Source organism: Helianthus annuus, chromosome 3 (genome assembly GCF_002127325.2).
Source record: "Helianthus annuus cultivar XRQ/B chromosome 3, HanXRQr2.0-SUNRISE, whole genome shotgun sequence".
NCBI lineage: Eukaryota > Viridiplantae > Streptophyta > Magnoliopsida > Asterales > Asteraceae > Helianthus > Helianthus annuus.
In genome coordinates this window covers 111513497-111531595 of record NC_035435.2, presented here as the reverse complement: position 1 = coordinate 111531595, position 18099 = coordinate 111513497, and the positions used below count along the sequence as shown (strand labels likewise).

Here is an 18099-nt window from a genome sequence, read left to right as displayed (position 1 = left end):
TGTTTTAACAGCAAGCAGATTCATACAGTTGTGTTTTAGCATTCAGATTCATACAGCTGTGTTTTAGCATTCAGATTCAAACAATTGTGTTTTAACAGCAAGCAGATGCATACAGTTGTGTTTTAGCATTCAGATTCATACAGTTGTGTTTTAACAGCAAGCAGATTCATACAGTTGTGGTTTAGCATTTAGATTCATACAGGTGTGTTTTAACAGCAAGCAGATTCATACAAATGTGTTTTAACAGCAAGCAGATTCATACAGTTGTGTTTTAGCATTCAGATTCATACAACTGTGTTTTAACAGCAAGCAAATTCATACAAATGTGTTTTATCATTCAGATTCATACAGCTGTGTTTTAACAGCAAGCAGATTCATACAAATGTGTTTTATCATTCAGATTCATACAGCTGTGTTTTAACAGCAATTCAGATTCATACAGCTGTGTTTTAACAGGAAGCAGATTCATACAAATGTGTTTTACATCAGCAGATTTCGCCCTAGCTTTCGATCGGCTTCCGGTAAATGTTCCGCTGCTATCTATCCTTTCCAAAGTTTCCTGCTTTTTGAATCTCTTTCCTGCAACCAGCAAAATACCGTCAATTACAAACAAGAATCACCTGTAATCGCTTTGTAAAACACGCAGTACAATGAAAGCTTGATCTTACGTATATGGAACAAGGAAAATCTCTTATCTTCATCCATGATTTTAGGTATTTTTGGTATGATTTTGGGGGTTTCCGAATTTGGGTTTAGAGAGAGAGAGAGAGAGAGAGAGAGGGAAATTGGCGTGTATTAAGGAGATGTGATATCTCTGACGGTTATTTTTTATTGGTTTAAAACACACATAAGGACGAAATTGCCCCTACTCATTTAAAACAATCTATTAAATATAGTTAATTATTATAAGATTGCCATTGATTTAATCTCAACCCTTAAACACACCAATCGGATGGACAAGATCGCTTCCTAGACTTTCTAGGAAAAACACACTTTCTGTAGGAACCCTACTCATATATATATATATATATATATATATATATATATATATATATATATATATATATATATATATATATATATATATATATATTCAAGAGAGGACAACAACGACAGAGGCTCCTCTTGGAATCATTTTGGTTTATAAATTAAACAACGTTAATAAAGATGAAATACGTAGATAAATATGAATAAAGCTTAAAAACCTGAAATAAGTAAAGATAGATCGTGCATAAAATCAACAATACAAAAACGATAACATTACCATTTTCAACAGGTAAGCCTTAAAAGGCTAATCACAACTTAAGACCTGCAATGTAGAAGAAAGCACATCTTTTAGATATCGAATATTCATAAAATACAACCAAGAGATAAAATTGACCACACAAATCATATTATGCACAAAATTGCACAAAATTAGGGTAAAAAAGAGAGAAAATTAACCTGAGAAAGTGTCATAGCTAAGGTGTGTGGCGAATTAAAAAGCTCCATGATTCGCGTGGTCAAAACCAACAACAACCCGAGGTTCTACCATACCGAAGATGTTGAAGTATCTCTCTGTTTCATTTAGTAACAGGGGAGGGCGATTCATGGTGAACAACTGCAGGGGTACAGTGCACGGTGCAAATCAAAGAAGAGCACCTGGTAAACGTTGTGGAAAAGATTTAGGGATGAAGATGATAGTGGCACAGAAAGAAGGAAATCTGTGTGAGACAGGAAATCTGTTCGATTAGGGTTACAGAAGAAACCCTATGCTGTATACTAATGCTCTAATCAAGGGAAGCTTACCTGATGTCGGAGACCGGCGGCGAAGGTGAGGGCGAACGATGGTGCGTAGTGGTTCCGTTGTGGTTGGAGAAGACGGCTGAGGGCGTGGTGGTCGGAACCAGCGAGGGGGGAGTGGTGATGGAGGTGGAGGTTGGTTGGAGGCGGATGTGTGCGATGGTAAGCCTGGCGTTGGGGTTCAGGACGATGATGGAGGGCGGTGGTGGGAAGGTGTCGATGTGGTGAAGAGCAAAGAAGAAACTGTGATTTAGGTATTAGGGTTTAGAAGATGATAAGTTGACTCCATGACCGTTAAATTACTGTTTCTCAGTTATGTTATGTTTTAATACATATATATGAATATGAAATTCGATGGGATGAATGATAAAAAAAATTAAAAAAAGAAATGATGCAGTGAAGCTAAAAAGTATGTGGGTAAATTATTTAAAAGGGCATTTAAGAACGCGACATGTGGCATTGAAGGATTTTATCTAAAAGGGCATTTATGTACTTTCACAATCTATTTTTATTTTAGGAAATTATCTTCAATAACTAACTACGCATAAATTTCGGAATTTTTTGTTTTCGATTTCTGATCTCACGTAATATCAACCATTCCTTCGTTTTCTTGCTGGAATCTATCAGCATGTTCTTGGTATTGTGTTTTAACAGTTTGTTCTTGGTGATGTGTTTTAACAACAAGCAGATTCATACAGCTGTGTTTTATTATTCAGATCCATACAGTTGTGTTTTAACAGCAAGCAGATTCATACAGTTGTGTTTTAGCATTCAGATTCATACAGCTGTGTTTTAGTATTCAGATTCAAACAGTTGTGTTTTAACAGCAAGCAGATGCATACAGTTGTGTTTTAGCATTCAGATTCATACAGTTGTGTTTTAACAGCAAGCAGATTCATACAGTTGTGGTTTAGCATTCCGATTCATACAGGTGTGTTTTAACAGCAAGCAGATTCATACAAATGTGTTTTAACAGCAAGCAGATTCGTACAGTTGTGTTTTAGCATTCAGATTCATACAACTGTGTTTTAACAGCAAGCAAATTCATACAAATGTATTTTATCATTCAGATTCATACAGCTGTGTTTTAACAGCAAGCAGATTCATACAAATGTGTTTTATCATTCAGATTCATACAGCTGTGTTTTGACAGCAATTCAGATTCGTACAGCTGTGTTTTAACAGCAAGCAGATTCATACAAATGTGTTTTACATCAGCAGATTTCGCCCTAGCTTTCGATCGGCTTCCGGTAACTGTTCTGGTGCTATCTATCCTTTCTAAAGTTTCCTGCTTTTTGAATCTCTTCCCTGCAACCAGCAAAATACCGTCAATTACAAACAAGAATCACCCGTAATCGCTTTGTAAAACACGCAGTACAATGAAAGCTTGATCATACGTATATGGAACAAGGAAAATCTCTTATCTTCATCCATGATTTTAGGTATTTTTGGTATGATTTTGGGGGTTTCCGAATTTGGGTTTAGAGAGAGAAAGAGAGAGAGAGAGGGAAATTGGCGTGTATTAAGGATATGCGATATCTCTGATGGTTATTTTTTATTGGTTTAAAACACACATAAGGACGAAATTGCCCCTACTCATTTAAAACAATCTATTAAATATAGTTAATTATTACAAGATTGCCATTGATTTAATCTCAACCCTTAAACACACCAATCGGATGGACAAGATCGCTTCCTAGACTTTCTAGGAAAAACACACTTTCCGTAGGAACCCTACCCATATATATATATATATATATATATATATATATATATATATATATATATATTATCAAGAGAGGACAACAACGACTACTATGTGATGATTCACCAATTTGATAGGTACTAAACACTCTTGGACGCTTACCAGAGGCTCCTCTTGGAATCATTTTGGTTTATACATTAAACAACGTTAGTAAAGATGAAATACGTAGATAAATATAAATAAAGCTTAAAAACCTGAAATAAGTAAAGATAGATCGTGCATAAAATCAACAATACAAAAATGATAACATTACCATTTTCAACAGGTAAGCCTTAAAAGGCTAATCACAACTTAAGACCTGCAATGTAGAAGAAAGCACATCTTTTAGATATCGAATATTCATAAAATACAACCAAGAGAGAAAATTAACCACACAAATCATATTATGCACAAAATTGCACAAAATTAGGGTAAAAAAGAGAGAAAATTAACCTGAGAGAGTGTCATAGCTAAGGTGTGTGGCGAATTAAAAAGCTCCATGATTCGCGTGGTCAAAACCAACAACAACCCGAGGTTCTACCATACCGAAGATGTTGAAGTATCTCTCTGTTTCGTTTCGTAACAGGGGAGGGCGATTTGTGGTGAACAACTGCAGGGGTACAGTGCACGGTGCAAATCAAAGAAGAGCACCTGGTAAACGTTGTGGAAAAGATTTAGGGATGAAGACGATAGTGGCGCAGAAAGAAGGAAATCTGTGTAAGACAGGAAATCGTTACAGAAGAAACCCTATGCTGTATACTAATGCTCTAATCAAGGGAAGCTTACCTGATCTCGGAGACCGGCGGCGAAGGTGAGGGCGAACGATGGTGCGTAGTGGTTCCGGTGTGATTGGAGAAGACGGCTGAGGGCGTGGTGGTCGGAACCAGCGAGGGGGGAGGGGAGTGGTGATGGAGGTGGAGGTTGGTTGGAGGCGGATGTGTGCGATGGTAAGCCTGGCGTTGGGGTTCAGGACGATGATGGAGGGCGGTGGTGGGAAGGTGTCGATGTGGTGAAGAAGCAAAGAAGAAACTGTGATTTAGGTATTAGGGTTTAGAAGATGATAAGTTGACTCCATGACCGTTAAATTACTGTTTCTCAGTTATGTTATGTTATGTTTTAATACATATATATGAATATGAAATTCGATGGGATGAATGATAAAAAAAATTAAAAAAAGAAATGATGCGGTGGAGCTAAAAAGTATGTGGGTAAATTATTTAAAAGGGCATTTAAGAACGCGACATGTGGCATTGAAGGATTTTATCTAAAAGGGCATTTATGTACTTTCACGATCTATTTTTATTTTAGGAAATTATCTTCAATAACTAACTATGCATAAATTTCGGAATTTTTTGTTTTCGATTTCTAATCTCACGTAATATCAACCATTCCTTCGTTTTCTTGCTGGAATCTATCAGCATGTTCTTGGTACTGTGTTTTAACAGTTTGTTCTTGGTGATGTGTTTTAACAGCAAGCAGATTCATACAGCTGTGTTTTATTATTCAGATCCATACAGTTGTGTTTTAACAGCAAGCAGATTCATACAGTTGTGTTTTAGCATTCAGATTCATACAGCTGTGTTTTAGCATTCAGATTCAAACAGTTGTGTTTTAACAGCAAGCAGATGCATACAGTTGTGTTTTAGCATTCAGATTCATACAGTTGTGTTTTAACAGCAAGCAGATTCATACAGTTGTGGTTTAGCATTCCGATTCATACAGGTGTGTTTTAACAGCAAGCAGATTCATACAAATGTGTTTTAACAGCAAGCAGATTCGTACAGTTGTGTTTTAGCATTCAGATTCATACAACTGTGTTTTAACAGCAAGCAAATTCATACAAATGTGTTTTATCATTCAGATTCATACAGCTGTGTTTTAACAGCAAGCAGATTCATACAAATGTGTTTTATCATTCAGATTCATACAGTTGTGTTTTAACAGCAATTCAGATTCGTACAGCTGTGTTTTAACAGCAAGTAGATTCATACAAATGTGTTTTACATCAGCAGATTTCGCCCTAGCTTTCGATCAGCTTCCGGTAAGTGTTCCGCTGCTATCTATCCTTTCCAAAGTTTCCTGCTTTTTGAATCTCTTCCCGGCAACCAGCAAAAGACCGTCAATTACAAACAAGAATCACCCGTAATCGCTTTGTAAAACACGCAGTACAATGAAAGCTTGATCTTACGTATATGGAACAAGGAAAATCTCTTATCTTCATCCATGATTTTAGGTATTTTTGGTATGATTTTGGGGGTTTCCGAATTTGGGTTTAGAGAGAGAAAGAGAGAGAGAGAGAGGGAAATTGGCGTGTATTAAGGAGATGTGATATCTCTGATGGTTATTTTTTATTGGTTTAAAACACACATAAGGACGAAATTGCCCCTACTCATTTAAAACAATCTATTAAATATAGTTAATTATTACAAGATTGCCATTGATTTAATCTCAACCCTTAAACACACCAATCGGATGGACAAGATCGCTTCCTAGACTTTCAAGGAAAAACACACTTTCCGTAGGAACCCTACTCATATATATATATATATATATATATATATATTATCAAGAGAGGACAACAACGACTACTATGTGATGATTCACCAATTTGATAGGTACTAAACACTCTTGGACGCTTACCAGAGGCTCCTCTTGGAATCATTTTGGTTTATACATTAAACAACGTTAGTAAAGATGTTAGTAAAGATGAAATACGTAGATAAATATAAATAAAGCTTAAAAACCTGAAATAAGTAAAGATAGATCGTACATAAAATCAACAATACAAAAACGATAACATTACCATTTTCAACAGGTAAGCCTTAAAAGGCTAATCACAACTTAAGACCTGCAATGTAGAAGAAAGCACATCTTTTAGATATCGAATATTCATAAAATACAACCAAGAGAGAAAATTAACCACACAAATCATATTACGCACAAAATTGCACAAAATTAGGGTAAAAAAGAGAGAAAATTAACCTGAGAGAGTGTCATAGCTAAGGTGTGTGGCGAATTAAAAAGCTCCATGATTCGCATGGTCAAAACCAACAACAACCCGAGGTTCTACCATACCGAAGATGTTGAAGTATCTCTCTGTTTCGTTTCGTAACAGGGAGGGCGATTCGTGGTGAACAACTGCAGGGGTACAGTGCACGGTGCAAATCAAAGAAGAGCACCTGGTAAACGTTGTGGAAAAGATTTAGGGATGAAGACGATAGTGGCGCAGAAAGAAGGAAATCTGTGTGAGACAGGAAATCTGTTCGATTAGGGTTACAGAAGAAACCCTATGTTGTATACTAATGCTCTAATCAAGGGAAGCTTACCTGATGTCGGAGACCGGCGGCGAAGGTGAGGGCGAACGATGGTGCGTAGTGGTTCCGGTGTGGTTGGAGAAGACGGCTGAGGGCGTGGTGGTCGGAACCAGCGAGGGGGAGGGGAGTGGTGATGGAGGTGGAGGTTGGTTGGAGGCGGATGTGTGCGATGGTAAGCCTGGCGTTGGGGTTCAGGACGATGATGGAGGGCGGTGGTGGGAAGGTGTCGATGTGGTGAAGAAGCAAAGAAGAAACTGTGATTTAGGTATTAGGGTTTAGAAGATGATAAGTTGACTCCATGACCGTTAAATTACTGTTTCTCAGTTATGTTATGTTTTAATACATATATATGAATATGAAATTCGATGGGATGAATGATAAAAAAAATTAAAAAAAGAAATGATGCGGTGGAGCTAAAAAGTATGTGGGTAAATTATTTAATATTAAAAACAGTGTATTAAAGATGCATAAGTGATATGAAAAGATGAAATCACTTATGTGACGTAGAAGGGGGTACATTAAATAAAAATAGTGTGGTCAGGATACATCTAGCAGTTGTAATATACTTACCTATGAAAATTGAAAAAAAGTTAGACACAAAACTAACTTCTTTCGTTTTTATGGTTTTGTGTTGTAGGGCGCTAAACGGTGCCACGTTGGAAGGGTCACGGGCACGAACACCGCCACATGTGGGTGCAAAAGGAGGCGTGGAAACTTCCATGGGCTCAAGGGCAGGGGGAGAAAAATGCGCGGTGTTATATGCTAATTGCATTCAAATAAACGACACATTCTCTTTCTTTTATTTTTTTTACTCTCCCACATTTCACACCATCACAACATGCATTACTTTGTATAACATATGTAAACCCTATTATTTTCGTGACACACTTTAATTTCACATTTCATACCACAAATGAAACACATAGTCTAAGGGTGGATGCAGTAATAATACTTAGAAAGACAATAATATCTTTGTGAATCACAAAGTAAGCGGTTGTCGTATGCTGCCTAAATCTAAAGTTTTCATCTTTTCCAGCCACGACAAACATACAAATTATTAAATGTTCCTTCTCTTTTGCTACATAAAGAATATCTTTGTAAACCACAATGCTGTATGTGTGTTTTTTTGTGATTTTATTCCAGCATTTAACTTCATATGCACCACTCAATACAAACGTAGAGTATAAATAACTATCTCTTTCACTCAAAATTTCACAAGCTTAACTCATCTCTAAAACTCGATCCACCTCAACCGCCCATTTACTTATTTCCATTGCAACTTCAATGGCATCCATAAGAATTTACTCTAGCATTCTCATAGTTATGAGCCTTTTAAGTCTTGGATCGTCTGAGACTGGGGTTGGAACGATCAATGACCCTCCATACTTACGTAATTCATATACACTACTACACGTGCACACACATGTATAGAATATTATAGAACATATCATCCTCTTATATATTAAGTGATCATAATTTGTAACATGTTTCGTTATATTGTAATTACAGCGTCAGCTTGTTATGGGTACCAAGATCAAGGAGTAATGATAGCGGCTGCGAACCAAGATTTATGGCAAGGTGGAGCTGTTTGTGGGAAATATTTCCAGGTGACATGCACAGGTGCACTCAACCAAGGCGTGCCACACCCTTGTACGAGCACCCCCACAGTGACCGTAATGATCACTGATTTCTGCCCGCCTCCTGGTTGCAAGGGCAACCTTGACTTGTCACACGAAGCCTTTTCTACCATTGCTGACCCAAGCGCTGGAGGAGTCAAAATCTCATACCAACAGTACGCAATTCAATACGTGTTCTTCAAGTTTTGTTTTGATACTTTTTATTGGCGAGTCGCTGGATGTTAGTTTCACAACAACATGTTTGTTCTCATTGTGTAGGGTGTAAAGATGATGGAAGCTGCAGCATTTTGATTCACAATACATGTCTGCAGGAACAAGACATTTAATAGTAACTCTACTGGATCGAGATGCGGCGGGACTCGCATTTCTAATAATATCAAGCTTTTGATTTCCAGTTTGTTTGATTTTTATCTCTTTCTTTCGACTTAATTGGCATGTCATGAATCCAAGTTGTTCATGTTTGTACAAATGAATAAAACTTGCCCTCCAAAGTGTATGACAAACTCATGGAAACATAAAATTGTGACATCTAAATGGGTAATAACTATAACTTTAAATATAGTTCATGGTCAACTGATGCTACACGATCAGAGGTGGACCCAGGATTTTGTTACTCTAATGTCTATCAACTCAACGTAAAAGTATTTCCCGTTGGATCGGTCACTTTATTGTAAAAATGTCAAATTCTTTTCATTTGTAGATATGAGAAATTATTAATTTACCGGATTAATGCATATTGGAAGGTTAAAATTCTTTTACCGGATCAGGTCACCGCTATCCGGATTCACCTCATATTAAGGTCCTAAACAACTTCAAAATCATACAAAAATCTTGTAAACGTACGTATGTCCGAGCCCATACCAATATTGTGGAGGGTCATTGATGGTTCCAATCCCACTTTCAGACGACCCGAAACTTAAAAGGCTCATAACTACGAGAATGCAAGTATTAATTTGATTAATATAACGAGAAAACTTGTTAAGTTACATCAAAACAGAAGGTAGACGGGCAACAAGCTGCGCCGCCAACCCTTTCTGAATTAAAGTTGTATCTGTATTAAAAGTTTGGAAAAATAGTAAATGCTTAGAGAGTACTAAAGCGTATGATATTTTGAGTGAAAGTGATGGTTATTTATAGTAGATCAGTGCATCTCATATCAAGTTGATTATTGGAATAAAACCTCAAAGCAAACATACGGCAACTGGGTACATTGTGGTTAACAAAGATATTCTATAAAGAGCCAAAGAGAAGCAATATTTTTATTAATTTGTATGCGTCGTTAGCAAGAAAGGAAACAAATAAACTGCAAGCCAATCAAAAGAGATACAAACAATGAAATCAGTTAACGCAATTTGTTCCTCCATTCTGAAAACTGCAAGAAATGAATTCTTTTTTGTATTTCCGAAGAGTCTTTGGTTTCTTGGTGGGTTTTGAAACATGTTTGGTTTCTAAAATATGTTTGGTTTCTAGACAGTTCGCTACAATGCAAGAAGTCCAAGTCTATTTTGAGTATAACTCGGACTTTATGCTTGAGTTCTGTTAGAAAAATAACCACTGCTTGTTAGAAACCACTGATCAGTTTGATAAACTACTGATCAGTTTGTCTAACTACTGATGAACTTAACTACTGATCAGTTTAAGCACCGATCAGCGTAACCGCTGATCAACCACTGTCGGTTGAAGCAGTGGCAAGATGAAACAGAACCACTGATCAGAACAGTGGTTAGAAAGGTTGCAAAATTAGAAGTATAAAAGAAACAGTAAACGTTTTAACCGGGCTTGTGTTTGACACAATTCCCTTAAACAGATTCGCCGTCTGTTCCCAGGGTACGCCGGTTCGAAACAGCACCGAGCGCTGCCGGACTTGAACACTTGCCTGAAAGAAAACTGGAGAATGCTGTAGAGAGAAAGAGAAGAGACTATTGATTTCGGTGTATCTAAACTGAACGAAAAGGTTCGGTTTTATAGCCATAAAATTGTAACTGTGTTCTCAACATCATTGCAGCATATTAAAGGACCAGACTGACTAATGGTCATTATTGCAATTATTGTATCAGTTTTAAAACTGAAACATAATGATCATTAAAAGGAAATCATAACAGTCTAGAAACTGAAAAGAATGATCATAATTAAAAACGAGAATAACAGTTACGAGTCTGTGCAAAAACTGGCCTCACGCGGGCCCGGGTTTTCGGAGCTGCATTCGTGTCCGCAGGACGTGCGGGCACGCACGAGTTCAACCAAATTCCAGCTCCGAAACTCAAATTTTTTGCACCCCCCCTGCGCACGCGCGGGTAGGACTTGTGGTAAAACATGTCATAAGACTACAATTGCTTGGAGAAGCTTTTGCCTTATAAATTGCCTTTTCTTTTGTTCCCACACCAATGTGGGACAAGGTGGTTTTACCACTTGAGACTTTCCATTCACACCAAACTTCCAACAATCCCCCACATGAATGGAGGTCGATCTCAGAAACAACATTATTCCAATTTGATTTCAGCAGTTGAGTTTTGCATACGATAGGTAGGTGTTACCCTTTGAACCTTCACTCATGAAATGCACTTAGCCCACTAGCTCTGAGTAGAACTCGATGTCTTTGAACTCGTCTGCCGTTTGTGTAGACGACAATGCACTTCACACAAGACTCTCCCTGACAAAGTCAAGTCCTCATAGTTATGTTCGTTATGGTCATGAACATGAGCCTGGTTCTGCGAGAGCCATTAGGTATTGTGCCCCAACAACACCCTTCAAAGCGACCCCACTTCTCTCTCACATAGGTGATTCACCATGTATGGTTATCTTAGTCGAATCATTAAAAGCCATAGGCTTAGCCTCACACTTGTCACTTTTAGGAATGGACTAGGAAGTTTATAAATCTTTATAATAAACTACCTTATTAAAACGTAGGGTTATCCCCCCACAGTGACCTTACTTATTCATACAATTAGGTTTTCCTATTGAACTCAACTCTTGGGATCTCCAGTCTATTGAGTTAGGTTTCCATCATATGAACTTCATTTTCCAAGGGCTTCAGTCCCATTCCCATGGACGACTTCTGTACTAACTCTCTACTTAGGCCTTTTGTCAGCGGATCCGCAATATTATCCTTTGACCTCACGTAGTCAACAGTGATAATTCCTGTAGAGATTAGTTGTCGTATCGTATTATGTCTACGTCTGATATGTCTGTTCCTACCATTATACATTGTGCTACGAGCTCTGCCAAGTGCCGATTGGCTATCACAATGTATACAAATGGCCGTTGCCGGCTTAGGCCATCTTGGTATATCCTCAACAAATTGACGTAGCCATTCTGCCTCTTCACCTGCTTTATCTAAAGCGATGAACTCAGATTCCATCGTGGATCTAGCAATAACCGTTTGTTTTGATGATTTCCACGATATCGCTGCACCTCCAAGTGTGAATACATACCCACTTGTTGCTCTGGAATCATTCGTGTCAGATATCCAATTTGCATCACAGTGTCCTTCTATAACTGCTGGATATCTGTTATAATGCAACCCGTATTCTCGAGTGTATCTTAAGTAACGAAGCAACCGAGTGATACAGTTCCAATGCATTGAACTCGGGTTGCTTGTGTATCTACTTAGCTTGCTCACAGCAAATGCTATGTCTGGTCGAGTACAACTCATAAGATACATCAAGCTACCAATAATTCTTGAGTATTCCAACTGGTTTACGGGTTCACCTCTATTCTTGGCTAGATGTTGACTTGTGTCAAGTGGAGTTCTAGCTTCATTAGAGTCATTTGCATTGAACTTCTCAAGAATTTTGTCCACATAGTGGGATTGACTTAAAACAAGTCCATTTTGGGTTCGCGTGATTTTGACCCCCAAAATCACATCCGCCAGACCCATGTCTTTCATGTCAAATGTCACACCCCCAAAATCCACCTGCGGATAACACCCGCTTCGAGGGCGTGACTGACCAGGATCCAGCCACCAATTATACTGAATAGTTAAGTTGATAACAAAAGTAATACTTACTAACCATAAGATTAGTAAATATCAAGCTCAGAGTTTAAGGTTTCAAGTTCAAACAGTTAATAAGTAGCGGAAGCATAAGTAAGGTAGTTTAAACAAAGTTCATAGTTCAAAATAAGGTAACACCCAACACGAGGGTGAACAGACACTACACGTTCCCAAGCAGCAAGCTCCTTCGTCACGGGTTACCTGCAAAGCATGCAGTAAGGGGTCAACAATAATGCTGAGTGAGTTCACTAGTTGTCCAATTTTAATTACCAAAAACTTGTTTCACCGGTTAATTTATCCGTTTATACATGCCATGGGGAGCTACCCCAAAAGTTAGCGACTAAACTGTTTTTCCAATACCGAACACTAGGTAACCGTTGCGTTTCCGCAGGATGCCCCGATGTCAATGTTCTATCATCATTGACGGATGCCTGAGTACATTAGTTCACGACCGATCCCAAACCAGGGCACGGTGTGAGGCTGGTAAACACCTAAATAGCGCTATCAACTAATAACCCGTTCGCCTGGCCCCGGCGACTAATCGGTATTTGTAGTAGGGACTTGAGTGATAGAGTTTCGTTTAGTGCCGTTTGGTTGCATTCCGTATAAACAGTAATTAACTAAAAGGTTTCCCAATACCAGGGAAGGAAAAGTAAGTTTTGTTCCCAATAACTAGGGAAGGTATGTAAATGGTATCCCCTTTACAAGGGGATAGGGTTGTTTTAGTCTCGTGTCCCAAACCACCGGGACGCATGCTTTTAAGTTGTGAACTCACCTTGGGTTGCTCGGTAGGTTTAGGTTACTTGGTCAAACACGCTGGTCACCACGTCCTAACATGGTTACCGGTATAGGTCAGATTCGGTGTACAAGCATTCACGTAAAACACATACAGGTACGTAACATGCATACAAGTAAACAGTCATGGGGTTATTGGGCCGGCCTAAACATTTAAGCAGTCAACAGCAACACATAACCCAGTCAACAGATAGCCCATAACACATAATGGCCCAATAACCAAAGTGGACAGCCCAGTCGCAACCAGCTGGTCTCGAGTCGCAACCAGGTGGTCTCGGCTTGTCACGTTATGGTTGCGAGTCGCAACCGTGGTCTCGAGTTGTCACGTTGTGGTTGCGAGTCGCAACCGTCGTAGTCTCGAGTCGCAATCGTGTGGTTTCGAGTTGTCACGCTTTGGTTGCGAGTCGCAACGGCGTGGTCTCGAGTCGTAATGCCGTGGTTGCGAGTCGGAAGCTGTCACTTTCATGCACACGTGATGATGCAGAACCATCAGTCCAATTTGTACCAAGAATTCAGACCCAGATTAGGAAACAACCAATAAGGTTTCTACTAACACTTTGCCTAATCTGAATATTAGTAAACTTAGATCAAACTTTGCCATTTTTACATCTTCAAGTCATATTCAACTAGTTCATCACAAGTTCATCATTCTAGGGTTTTCATATTCAAACATACCATACATTTATGAACCAAAATCACACATATTTTAACAAGATCAATATGCAAGAACAAGGAAACACACACCAACTAGTTCATGAACTATACACCATCCTAGGTTCATCCTCTTCAAATAACATTTTCCATACAAGAACATGTTTGGTCATAAGAATCCATATTCATCTCCAAATTATCTACCATTTAGTTTGAACATACAACTAGTCATTTTGAACATGTTACAAGTATTTTACACATAAAAGTTTACACATAGTCAAACTTCACAATCATCCTAAAATCATGCATAATGCTACTAATCAAGCATTTCTAGTTTCATAAACATAAATAAATCTCATGCACATAATAACAACACTAACCGGTTGTGAGGAAGAAGAATGAGCCGAAAACAAAGAGAAAGGAATCGAGAAGATGGAGTGTCCGAGTGATGATCTTGACCGAGTTCTTGTCCGGGATCCTTGCTTGAACCGAGATTTGGAAGAGATGGAATGTTGTTGGTTTGGGGTTTCTAGTTGAGAGAGAATAGGAGAAGTGTGGTAACTAAAGAATGAAGAATGAGGGGGAGGTTGGGTTTATATACAAGATTCCAACATAAGCTTAGGGGATTTCGGCCCAAGCCGGTTACGGCCCAAGGGCCCACTCGAGACCGAGTGGCCCACTCGCAACCGGGTGGTTGCGAGTCATGGTCTCGGGTCGTGATCTCGGCTCTCATATATATATATACTACATACATACAACACATATCAAGTAAAAGTCACGTTTCCATTTAATAATATTTACATATACACAAAATATTACAAGGTGTTCGTTCGGAAAAACCCAGAGTGTCACATTATCCCCAAGTTTTAAGAACTTTCGTCCCGAAAGTTAAGGCAGCCACTGCCAAGCTAGCGTGTTTCAACGGGGTGTCACATCATCCCCCCGTTAGTTTGGAATTTCGTCCCGAAATTCGGTTGTAGCTTCAGTGCTGGGGTTTTCGTTTGGGAACAACTGGGGGTACTTGGACTTCATCTGGTCTTCCCGCTCCCAGGTAAACTCTGGGCCGCGTCGTGAGTTCCAACGAACTCGCACAAGGGGTATCTGGCTACGTTTGAGGGTTTTGATCTCTCGATCCGTGATCTCAATCGGTTCCTCAGTAAAGTGTAGCTGTTCATCAATCGTCAGTTCCTTAAAAGGAATCACAAGTGTTTCATCCGACAAACACTTCTTCAGGTTAGATACGTGAAATACGTTGTGTACCGCGCTCAGCTCTGCAGGCAGGTTCAATCTATAAGCAACCTTACCGATTTTCTCGGTAATTTCGAATGGTCCAACATATCGTGGATTCAGCTTGCCTCGTTTACCAAAACGAACCACACCCTTCCAGGGTGAGACTTTAAGTAGAACCCGGTCCCCGACCTGGAATTCTAACGGTTTCCTACGCTTGTCAGCGTAGCTTTTCTGACGGTCACGAGCTGCCGCCATGCGTTGCCTGATCTGGGAAATCTTTTCCGTTGTATCTACCACTAGTTCTGGGCCTGTGAGTCGACTGTCACCTACTTCCGCCCAGCAAAGAGGTGATCGGCATTTACGACCGTACAATGCCTCAAAAGGTGCCGCCTGAATGCTAGTGTGGTAGCTGTTGTTGTAGGAGAATTCCACCAGCGGTAGATGCTTCTCCCAGTTCTTGCCAAAATCGATCACACATGCTCTAAGCATGTCTTCCAGGGTTTGGATGGTGCGTTCAGACTGCCCATCCGTTTGCGGGTGATAAGCGGTGCTCATGTCCAAACGTGAGCCAAAGGATTTGTGCATAGCTTGCCACAATTCGGAAGTAAAACGAGCGTCTCGGTCGGAAATAATAGAAGTTGGCACCCCGTGCCCGGAGACTACTTCTTTTAAATAGATTTCTGCTAAGGTAGAAAACTTGTCTGTTTCCTTGATGGCCAGAAAGTGTGCAGACTTAGTCAATCGATCTACTATCACCCAAATAGTATCATTCCCGCGTTGGGATCTAGGTAGCCCTGTAACAAAATCCATGGAAATTTGCTCCCATTTCCACTTCGGGATTTCCGGTTGCTGTAGTAGGCCTGCTGGTTTCTGATACTCGATCTTGACTCTGGCGCAGGTCAAACATTTGCCAACATAGGCTGCTATGTGGGCTTTCATGCCAGGCCACCAGTATGTGGTTCTTAAGTCGTGGTACATCTTATCTGAACCAGGATGTACTGAATAACGGGACTTATGGGCTTCGTCCATCACAAGCTCTCGTAGATCTCCGTAAAGTGGGACCCAAATGCGCCCTGCCACATAGTAGGCGCCGTCTTCTTTCTGTTCTAGTTGCTGCCTCGATCCTCGCAGGGACTCAGCCCTGATGTTTTCCGGTCTCAGAGCTTCAATCTGAGCATTTCGAATCTGGGTAGGGAGACTAGACTGGATGGTAAGTTGTAATGCTCGCACGCGCTTTGGTATAGTGTCTTTTCGGCTGAGGGCGTCTGCCACAACATTGGCCTTGCCCGGATGATACTTGATGGCGCATTCATAATCATTCAGAAGTTCGACCCATCGGCGTTGTCGCATGTTTAATTCCTTTTGCTTGAAGATATGCTCGAGACTCCTGTGATCGGTGTAAATGGTGCACTTGGTACCGTACAGGTAATGTCTCCATATCTTAAGCGCAAATATCACCGCTCCTAGTTCCAAGTCGTGTGTTGTGTAGTTCCTTTCGTGTGTCTTGAGTTGTCGAGATGCATAGGCAATAACTTTCTCGCGTTGCATCAACACGCAACCGAGCCCATGAATAGACGCATCGCAGTAAACCACAAAGTCGTCCGTTCCTTCAGGTAACGAGAGAATAGGAGCACTGCAGAGGTTATCCTTTAGTTTCTGAAACGCGGTTTCCTGAGCTTCACCCCATTTATAAACCATACCCTTCTGAGTAAGAGCCGTGAGAGGTTGAGCGATCTTTGAAAATCCCATGATAAATCTTCGATAGTATCCCGCCAATCCCAAGAATTGGCGGACTTCAGTCGGAGTCTTAGGGGTAGGCCAATTCTTTATAGAGTCGATCTTTGCAGGGTCGACGTGAATTCCATCCTTGTTAACCACGTGCCCAAGGAAATGGACTTCTCGAAGCCAGAAGTCGCATTTCGAGAACTTGGCATACAGTTGTTCATTGCGAAGGAGTTCGAGGATAAGGCGTAGGTGCTGTTCATGCTCTTCCTGACTTTTCGAGTAGATCAAGATGTCGTCTATAAACACGATCACAAATTTGTCGAGGTAGGGTTTGCACACTCGGTTCATGAGATCCATGAATACCGCAGGCGCGTTGGTCATTCCAAAGGGCATAACGAGGAATTCATAATGACCGTAACGAGTTCTGAATGCAGTCTTGGAAATATCTTCATTACGGACCCTTAACTGATGGTAGCCTGATCGCAGGTCAATCTTGGAATAGTAGCTCGATCCTTGCAACTGATCGAATAGGTCGTCGATTCGAGGGAGAGGGTAACGATTCTTGATGGTAACCTTGTTCAACTCACGATAGTCAATGCACATTCGGAACGTGCCATCCTTCTTTTTAACAAAGAGTACCGGTGCTCCCCAGGGCGATGAACTAGGACGGATAAATCCTTTATCCAATAGTTCTTGTAGTTGCGTCGAGAGTTCCTTCAATTCTGCGGGGCTAGTCGATAAGGCGCACGAGCTATAGGCGCTGCTCCGGGAGCTAGCTCGATTTGGAATTCGACTTGACGATGGGGAGGGAGTCCAGGTAATTCCTCAGGAAATACCTCGGGGTAGTCACGCACTACTGGAAAGTCTTCAATCCTCTCTTCCTTTTCCTGCGTGTTGGTGACAAGTGCTAGGATAGCGGTGTGCCCCTTTCGTAAACACTTCTGGGCCTTCAAGAAAGAGATAACGCCGGAGATTTCTCCACCTTTGCCACCTTGTACAATGAGGGGTTTGCCAGAACGACGGGGGATACGAACTACTTTCTCTTGACAGAGGATCTCAGCGCGATGCTTGGATAACCAATCCATACCAATAACGACGTCGAAGCTTCCAAGAGTAACAGGGAAAAGGTCGATACTAAATGTCTGACCAGACAACTCTAGTTTGCAACCCTTGACAACATGTGAGGCCTCGATATTTCTACCATTAGCTAACTCGACGATGTGAGGAGAA

At 40.3% G+C, this 18099-nt stretch overlaps 1 protein-coding gene across 1 annotated transcript; it reads left to right on the top strand.

Annotated features, from left to right (window-relative positions):
- Window positions 1–8105: 8105 nt before the first annotated feature.
- On the top strand, window positions 8106–8980 carry LOC110927935 (EG45-like domain containing protein). The gene is made up of 3 exons (XM_022171246.2): window positions 8106–8230; window positions 8350–8632; window positions 8736–8980. Exons 1-3 carry the CDS (start codon window positions 8125–8127, stop codon window positions 8740–8742), a joined length of 396 nt encoding a protein of 131 aa, XP_022026938.1. The 5' UTR covers window positions 8106–8124; the 3' UTR covers window positions 8743–8980.
- The last annotated feature ends 9119 nt before the right edge of the window (window positions 8981–18099 follow it).

Excerpts from the sequence above, each read along its gene's own strand:
- LOC110927935 (XM_022171246.2), top strand. The coding sequence starts at position 8,125 with ATGGCATCCATAAGAATTTACTCTAGCATTCTCATAGTTATGAGCCTT. Across the intron at positions 8,231-8,349 it reads CAATGACCCTCCATACTTAC|CGTCAGCTTGTTATGGGTAC; the intron begins GTAATTCATATA and ends TTGTAATTACAG.